This window comes from Camarhynchus parvulus, chromosome 5 (assembly GCF_901933205.1).
Source record: "Camarhynchus parvulus chromosome 5, STF_HiC, whole genome shotgun sequence".
Taxonomy (NCBI): Eukaryota; Metazoa; Chordata; class Aves; order Passeriformes; family Thraupidae; genus Camarhynchus; species Camarhynchus parvulus.
The window spans coordinates 2401607-2410866 of NC_044575.1; the positions used below are offsets into that span (position 1 = coordinate 2401607).

Below are 9260 nucleotides of genomic sequence, written 5' to 3' on the forward strand. Positions count from 1 at the left end.
GGCAAGGCTCTCTGGTGGCTAAATGCTTGCTGATAGGTACAACAAGCTTGCTTAACCGCGGAGCAGCAGCAGCACCTCCCCGGCGGGGGAGGCACACCCTGCCCCGCTCTGGCTCAGCCACAGCGGCCGCTGTGCCCTCAGCACCTTCCTCCGGGAGCAAAACCCCCAGCTTCTCAGCACCGCCGGGAACCCCGAGCACAAAAAGCCAGGCTGAGCAGAAGAAGGGGATTGCAGGAGCAGAAAGGACCTGCTGCCTGTGCAGGGTCCGGGCGGGGGCTGCGAGGTCAGGGGGGAGTCTGGAAACAAAGCCCAGAGAAAACCCCCGCAGCCCTCCCAGCGCTCCCCATGACCCCTCTGTGCCTACGCTCCAGGGGCGTTCCTGCCCCGCCCCGGGGCGGCCCGGCCGGGCTCGGGCAGCGCGGACGGGGGCGGCCCCGGTGCGGCCCCGGGCCTGCGCCGCGCCCTTCCCGGGAGAGGCCGATCCGCACCTGGTCCGCACAGCCGGGGGAAGGCTGATCCACACCTGATCTGCGCAGCCAGGGAAAGGCTGATCCACACCTGATCTGCGCAGCCGGGGAAATGCTGTCCCGCATCTGATCCGCACAGCCAGGGAAAGGCTGGCCCAGCTCCTGATCCACACAGCCCAAGAAAAGGCTGTCCCAAGCTCCTCATTCGCTCGGATCCCGCCGCACAGCCCAGAGAAAGGCTGTCCCACACCTGATCCGCACAGCCAGGGAAAGGCTGTCCCACACCTGATCCGCACAGCTAGGAAAGGCTGTCCCACACCTGATCCGCACAGCCAGGGAAAGGCTGTCCCACACCTGATCCGCACAGCCAGGGAAAGGCTGTCCCACACCTGATCCGCACAGCTAGGAAAGGCTGTCCCACACCTGATCCGCACAGCCAGGGAAAGGCTGTCTCACACCTGATCCGCACAGCCAGGGAAAGGCTGTCCCACACCTGATCCGCACAGCCAGGGAAAGGCTGGCCCACACCTGATCCGCACAGCTAGGAAAGGCTGTCCCACACCTGATCCGCACAGCTAGGAAAGGCTGTCCCACACCTGATCCGCACAGCCAGGAAAGGCTGTCCCGCCGGGACAGGTAGGGCAGCGCTGGCTGCTGCTTCTGTCCCGGGGCAGGCAGAGCGCTCTGCCCGGGCCCCAGGGGAAAGGCTGTCCCCAGCCCGGCCGTGGCCCCAGTGGCCGTGGCACGTCCCCGCCTCGGGCGGCGATGCTGTTGTTACCCGTGTCGGGTGGCTCCGTGCACAGTTACGGGTTTATTTCACGCCTCTGACAAAACGGCCTTTGTACCCGTTCCCGTCGGGGGGATTTTGTTACCTCCCCGGCAGCAAAGGCTCTGTGGGTCAGAGCCCACCCGGGGCACCCTTCCCCGGGGGCCGCCGCTCTGTTGGGCCCGGAGAGGAGAGCAGGAGGCGGCCAGAGCGGTGACATGTGCGGGTGTTACACAACGGGAGCTCCGCAAGAGACAGGCAGGACCTGTTCGGGTCGGTGTCTCTTCCAGGAGCCATTAGCCCCGGCTGCGTGTAGATGCTTGCGCTGGATGACTTCAGAGTCAGGATTCACTCAGGGTTCAGCGCTGACACTTCAGAGGGTTGCGCTGTCGTTCCTGCTTAGCTCACGTTAGTTTCTGTCTGACAGATGCCGGCCATGATCGCGGTTTTGGTGGTGCTGTGTCAGCTGCAGGTGACGGTGCTCGCGTTTCCTCACTGCCCCGGCAGATTAAAGAACTTGCAGCAACCGGAATGGAAAGATGGTAACTTACTTTTAACGTGACTTTGTGCTTTCCAAAATTGTTTCTAACTTTGCTTTGCTGGCTTCTTTAATGGTTTGGTTATTGTTGTTTTGGTTGCTGTTGTTTCGATTTTTTTTTTTTTTTTTTTGTGTTCTGTTTGTTTGGTTTTTTGTTTTTTACTTTATGATAAAATTACGCTGCTTTATGCTTAATTTCAAATTATTTTAATACCTCTTACTGAAATGAGCCATAATTGACTTTGGTGTTAATATCAAGTATTTATCAGATCTTGTAGTAAGTGCAGATTGGGACAAGTGAAGTTTTCCCAGCCCTCTGGGATTATTGTGGTTGATACAAACAGAATCCTTAAAGTAACATCAAAATTCAAAAAGTTTGAAACCTGTGTTAAGACAGTATTGTTATGGTACTATTTGAGCAGATCACAGTTGTACTTGTATATCTGAAATTGCTTTGTGTTTGAAAGGGTTTATTTGGTTGGTTTTTTGAAATTGATATTTGCTCTCAATGCCGGGCTCCCTTACAACACCTGGAAATATAAGCTTAGTGCTGCTTTTTCAGTTCTTCCCTGTGGAGGGAGGCAGAGAAGTGGGGAGGAGCTCATATCAAAACAAATCAATTCCCCTCAGAGACTCAAGCACTACGAAGCAAAGGCATTTGATGGTTAGCATTTTAAGGGCTTCAAAAAGAAATTTCTAGCTTAGCTGTCGAGTCTTCTCAGTGGACAAGGACTGCTGAAACCTTAAGACAGATTTTAAAAAGTCATCACATGGAGCAGGAGGCTCCTTCAGAGCAGTATGAGGAGCAGAAACCATGGCTAGCAGAAAAATGCTTGTGACAGATGATTTGTTAAAATCCATCTTGCTCTGGGCATAAAAACATCAGGCTGCCCCTTCCCTGTGAGCTCCTGTGAGACCTCTCTCCTCACAATAGGCCCAGGCCACTCCTCCTTTAAAGACAGAGTTGGAGAGAGAAGTATCCAATTAATATCAATATAATATTAATATTATAATATCCAATAGTATTAATATTATAATATCCAATAGTATTAATATCAATAAAATATTGGAATATATATATATAAAAAATCCAATAATTTAGCAAGAAAGTTGCCAAAGGTATGGGGTACCTGCATTGAGAAGTCCCCCTTCAGCACAGAGCTGCTTCACTGAGAGTATTGTGTGGTTGCATTTTTAATTAAATAATTAAATGCTGGGCATCCTAAAACTGCCTGGATCATTTTCTTGAAACAAGGACTGCAGAACTGCATCCAGGTCCCTCACATTTGGGGCTCAATTCAAATCCATCTGTTTCATTCTTCAAATACTGTTTTAATCACCAGGTAGCAAGTAAGTTGGAGGTGGAGATATGTGACAAAGTGAAAAAAGTGCAGATAAATGGATAAAAATTCTTAAAAAAAAGAAAAAGTGGGCCATGTACCCCTGGGAATTGAGGGTTCTAGGCTCCAGGCAGTTTGATTATACATTCCATTTTAAACAAAATGCATGAGTTCTCTAAGTTAATTCAAAGGACAGCTAATACTACTTGCATGGTAAAGAGTGAAACACGACTGAGCAAAACTGAAGATCTCTGCTGTAGAAGACTGAATTTACTTTTGTAATTTGCACTGAAACATTTTCCCTTTCCTCTTGTGGGTTTGGCTTTTGTTTTTGTTTGGGTTTTTGTTTGTTTTGTTTTTGTTAAGTCCTTTTCTCTGGTTACTCTTTAGGTATAGTATAAATATTTTAAGCTTGGATTTTCTCGCAATTGCTTTAGAATAACAAAACCAAATGCATGTGCACATGTGTAGCTACTTCAGTACACAGTGTAACAGTGTGCGAATTATATAAATATATGCTGTCATATTCCTTAAATATTCATTGATATGATTAAAGACATAACCCATATGAAAGTTATGCTGCAGTTTTCCCAGCTTTCAGAGAGCAAAGTGTTATGAGATAGCACTGCAAGATCTAACAGTGACTCTTAGGGTGAAAATTCCAGAGCAATGTGATAATCCTGCCAAACAGGCTAACAAGAACACACAGCTAATTTGTAGCTGAATAACTTTATCCTGGATCTCATCTCCTTTTTCAGCCATCCTGCTTGGTATGTAACAATGCTGTTTCTGCATTACACTTGCAAAAATAATCCTCAAGTCATTTTGCTCAACCAAAGATACTGAATTTTGTGGACATGGATTAGGCTTTCACTAGAAATTTGGTTTTGCCTTATTTTTTTTTTTATAAGAAACTGTAGCAAGAGCAGGCTAAAACTTGACTATGGAAAATGCCTAATGAGGAAATACATTCCTGTATTCCAAAGCCTTCTATAATTTCACTCACTGTTCTGGAATCTCACCTCACCACTTAATCCATGAGGCCTCATGGAACACAAAAGAAGAGAATCTCTTCTTTTCAGAAGTATTCAGAAATGCATGTCGTCAGTAAAATTCATATCATGGACAAATTTAAAACAAATAAACTTGGCAATAAGGCACCTTTACATCAAGTTTGCTGCCACGACTGTGAAAAGAGAACAATTGTAGAATGACTAGGAGTCTGCTGATGTGATTCAAAAACTAAATTCTGTAAATAGAATTTGGAACTCACAGATAGCTGAATATTGATAAATGTATATTTGGTTTTTCCCTTCCCCCACCCTTGTCTCCTTCCCCCACTAGGTCAGGGTGTTGCTTACTTTGCATCTGGCTGAATTTTGCTTTATGTGACAGTTTCTTTGTTCTTAAGAGCTCCAGTAAAAACTGCTGCTCACATCCCACCAGGGGTCACACCAAAACTTGACCAACAGTTCTCATGACAACCAAATTCTCTTGGCCTGGATAAGGAATAGCTGAGATGGCTTATGAGAAAGGCAAATACATTTATTTTATGTTACATAGTTAGAAAATATAGTAGTGAAGAAGAAATTTTAGGAGGAGGCTTTGATCTTTCCCTTGTATGTAGCTGAGAGATGCTAGGGAAAGAAATTATCCCAACTTGCTCCTTTAAAATCTTTGGCATTCTTTAAAAATACCAAATTTAGCCTTCCTAACTTGTTTTAAATCAACTTTTCTTTTTTTTTCATTAGTGTTCACATCTGCAAGGGAGGCCAATTTATTCATTGGACGACATCTTCTGAACAACAGATTTGATTTTGAAGCATTCACAGATGATAACCTGGAAAGGGAATGCTATGAAGAAGTCTGCAATTATGAAGAAGCAAGAGAAATTTTTGAAGACCCTGATAAAACGGTAGCAGTTTAAATTGAATTTAATTTAATGAGGGAGGTTATTGGCTAAATAACCGTATTTTTGTACACAAATTATTGTAAGGTAAATTTCTGTACACAAATTATTGTAACATAAATTATTGTGCACAAATACTGTAGCTCCTCTAACACAGCACTGAGAGATGACTACTTATTTTGTTCTAAAAGCAGATATCCCAATTACATGGGGTTCTTGCTTTAGATACACAGTGAATGCACTTGAATATGTTGAATAATGTCTTAATATATGAATAATGCCTTAATATATGAATGTTGTCTTAATATATGAATATTGTCTTAAAGACTTTAGATGTTGCCTTTAATTCTGCAAACAAATAGAAATTAAGCTTCAGAAGTCCCACTTGTGGCTAATCCTAGATTTTTCAGACTTCTGGATTTTTTAGTAACTTCTCAGCATCCCGTTTAAATGTTTCACATTATTAACTATAAATGCATTAATTGGCTGATTGCCTCCTTGTGTCATGCTCAGAAGTGTTTTGTAAGAGGCCAGTGTGGAGCAAAGCTGCAGTTCAGCTACTGCTGAGTATTCCTGTGGCACCACATTCTACCTCCCCACCTAGACGTGGCTGAGAAGAAACCTGGTAGATAAACATATATAGATATAAAAAGAAACAATGAGAAACCCTTCAGCTCAGTAAAGGAATGTGAGGATTGTCTGAAGACTGGTTGTTGCACAAGCAGCAAGAATCTTTTTGTGGTTCTAGGTGTGCTCTGCAGAAAGAGTGAGGAATTCACCTCTGTTCTAAAGGTGGAAGTGCAAGCTTGCCATTGATAACAATTTCCTAAGAAAAAAGTCAAATTGCTAAATTGAAATCTTGCTGGAGTCCTTTGCTTGGTGGCAAAAGTGAAAATTATAACTTAGCACATTTAATGCCCAATGGTCATAAAACATTAAAGTTCTTCTCTTAAATGAATCCCACTATTTTTCCTAGCTGATGTGAATTCAAATGTTGGAATTTTAGGAATTTAACTTTGCCTCAAATACTGTTTTTAGGGATTTGCAAAAAATAATTGTAAGCATTTTTTGGTGTCAGAATATACCCTAATTTCTATTGTAATCTGGCAGAAATATGAGGTAACACTGTACAGTTAAATGCACTTTTTTCTTTTACCAACTGGGATCTGAGAAATTTTAATGCAAAGTTGTAGAAGAAAAATACCATGGGATGAGTAAATACAACCCCTCAGCAGGAGTTATTTCTGTTTATGCCACTGTTAAATTCTGCCCAAGGTACCATATTAAATATTAGTCAATAGGCCTGTAACTTATGTATCTCGTATAAATCTGATTCTTTTTGGGTTTTATAGATGGAGTTTTGGAAAGACTATTCAACTAAAGGCCCTAAAATAAAGTTAGGTAAGTCATCTTTTTACTTTTTTGTTATATTGCAATATTTTTGGTTGTTATAATAGTACATTCTTAATAGATCATGCAATCAGTTAAGGAAATCAGAAATTATCTTTTTACTAAAGATCACTGTGAACTGTACAAATATATTTAATTTTCTGATATGATAAAACTGAAGCATCTTAAAGTGGGATCCATTATAGGTCTGTAGGTAATTTCCTTGACCATTCCTTTATTATACAATTGGTAAATTTTGCTGTAATTCTGTGGCTGCTCCTGTGGTTTGGTTTTGTTTTTTCTCCCCCCTAATTCTTTCATAGTAATACATAACAGCCTGATTTAGGCTCAGAGTAGTCTGATGCCAGATATTTTTAATAAATTTAATAATTAATTAATTACTTTTAATTAATTTAATAATTTTATTTTAATAAAAATGGTCAGTTGGACCTGATCAAGATCACAAGCACATGAAGGAGTCTTTGGAAGGCTTTGGAAGACAGGCATCTCAACAGTTTCATGCAGAGAAAAGGGGGCATCAACTCCCTTTTGCTTTAAGTTGACTGTGAATGATTCTCTTGGGTTGTGTTGCTCGGATTTACAGCTTCTTACAGCAAGCGAGACATTTGTGGAAGGAGCAGCCTAACAGCAGTGCAAAAGTAGTATTTTACAGTGAACACTGCAGGCTGGGTAGATGGGAAGAACACAATGAAAATCACCAGTGTTTTCTCTCCAGGTGATGAGGCACTACAGAAGATCAATGTCACAGGACTGCTCATCAGCCTGGTTGCTGCTGGAGTGCTCTTGGTTATAATTGCACTGATTATCTTCTACTGCTGCAAGAAGAGATGCAAATCAAGGCAACCACCAGGGTAAGGAATTTCACTGCTTAAAAACCAAACACACACAAAACAAACTCTTGCTTAAGAGTGGCATTTAAAAATGACTGTGGGTTGGCCTAACTATTGTATTCTCAGAAAATCCAGTGGAAGTTCTAGTTCTTACTTGCCTAGAAGCAAAGTTAAGTGAGCACCAACAGTAGTTAATAACACAAAAACATAAAACAATATTGCACGCCCAAACCTTTGGGTTTGCCTTTTTTTTTTTGCCTTTCTTCATTTCAAAATATTCTTACTAAGACGATGGAATAATTTTAGTAGGTGGGGGCCTGCAATGGGAAGTCTAACATGTTCTGTTGGTGCTTTCAAATAAGCTGTATGCTCTCATGGCATGTGCTCTACCTCAGATGTGAAGTAGTTGTGGTAGTAGATGATGAAGCAGTTTGGAGGAAATGCTTTTTTACCAAGTCTCTACTCCTGAACGCTCCTTTGTCCTAATCTTGAAAGGAATATAAAAGGAGTCTGTGCTTCCTCTTGCCTATAAATTTCACATCACTGAGCTGTTCTTACCCTGTGGTTTGGAGAGAGTATTTGGCTTCTGGTCTTTGTGATCACTGAAGGCATGTTTTTTCTCTTGTGGGGTTTTTTTTTGGGTTGTTTGGGGTATTGTTTATTTTATGCTTAAGACTTAATTGTGGCATTCACATTCTCTGAAAAATCCACCCAGGATTTCTCTCCTGGGAAGCTGAGAAGCCTCGAGGAAAAAGGAAAACAATCCTTATCTCATTTGCTTTTCCTGTGTTGTGCCTCATGTGGAATGTGTTTGGAGATTGTTTACCCACAGGTGATTGTTCCATTGGATTCTGCTGTGAGTTGTTTTCACTCTTTGGCCAACCAGGGCCAAGCTGTGTCAGGACTCTGGAAAGAGTCACAAGTTTTCATTATTATCTTTTTAGCATTCTGTAAGTATCCTTTGTGTATTTTTAGCATAGTTTAGTATAGCATTCTTTAATAAAATATAGTATCATAAAATAATAAATTAGCCTTCTGAGAACACGGAGTCAGATTCATCATTCCTTCCTTCATCGGGGCATCCCACAAACACAATACTCCATCTTCTTGCTTCCCTTTAAAGCAGAACTTTCCACTTACCCACTGTTCCCTTTCTTTAGGTACGTGGGTTATGTGAGGAGCAGAAGAAGGAATTCAGCCAACATCTTCAGGAGGCACGAGGAGTTCTCCTTGAACCCCCTTCCCGACGACTCGGAGCTGCCCACCTATGAGCAGGCAGTGACCTCTGATGGCCAGCACGCCGTGCCCCCACCCCCTTACCCAGGGCCCCCCAGGCACCCTCGGCTCTTTAGAAAGTCCATGTCCCTCCCTGGCCCCTAGGCACAAACGTGCTGCTGGGCTCAGGGCGGGTTGCTGGAACATAACATGCTTTTGAAAAAAGTGCGTGCTTACCTTGCATATTGCAAGATGATTTACAGAAATGTGGAAGATCTTCTGGATAACGAGGGAGGAGTGAAGTTCCCGTTTGGGAAAAGAGGGCACCTGGCACAAAGGCTGCAGGACTGTTCTTTGCACAAAGGCACTGTGTCAAGAGGAGAGAATGCAGAAAGAGCAAGTCTTGTACTGCTGCCCTCTTCCTTATGAGCCATCCCATCAAACTACTGACGTTTCATTAATAGTTTCATCTTCTTTTTCTTCAGAAAGAACAGTATTTTAATTGCTCATATTGACACTAGCTATTTTTTGTGACAATATTTTAAACCACCATAAGAATTCTACTTTGTTGTTTGACATATTCACTTTTTTGCTGGGTGAATTTTCTATTCATTCTTGTAATAGACTTAAGTGCAAAAATTATTTCATGGCTTGATCTGTCAAATATATGTATATATATTTATATATATAGTACTGCTAGTGGTTTGGTTTAGACATTGCTGGTCACATGACTTAATTGGTTGTATTTTTATGATCATAATTTTGCATCAAAAGGAAGCATTCAT

At 42.3% G+C, this 9260-nt stretch overlaps 1 protein-coding gene across 1 annotated transcript; it reads left to right on the forward strand.

Moving 5' to 3' along the window:
- The first annotated feature begins 1648 nt into the window (after nt 1–1648).
- On the forward strand, nt 1649–8760 carry PRRG4 (proline rich and Gla domain 4). The gene is made up of 5 exons (XM_030949109.1): nt 1649–1775; nt 4863–5026; nt 6373–6421; nt 7146–7281; nt 8421–8760. The coding sequence occupies exons 1-5, from the start codon at nt 1661–1663 to the stop codon at nt 8638–8640; spliced, it is 684 nt and encodes a 227-aa protein (XP_030804969.1). The 5' UTR covers nt 1649–1660; the 3' UTR covers nt 8641–8760.
- Nucleotides 8761–9260: the final 500 nt, after the last annotated feature.

What these genes read in the sequence shown, in the direction of transcription:
- PRRG4 (XM_030949109.1), top strand. Translation starts at nt 1,661, where the DNA reads ATGCCGGCCATGATCGCGGTTTTGGTGGTGCTGTGTCAGCTGCAGGTG. An exon ending in TTGAAGACCCTGATAAAACG is followed by an intron (nt 5,027 to 6,372) that starts GTAGCAGTTTAA and finishes TGGGTTTTATAG; the next exon opens with ATGGAGTTTTGGAAAGACTA. An exon ending in AAATCAAGGCAACCACCAGG is followed by an intron (nt 7,282 to 8,420) that starts GTAAGGAATTTC and finishes CCCTTTCTTTAG; the next exon opens with GTACGTGGGTTATGTGAGGA.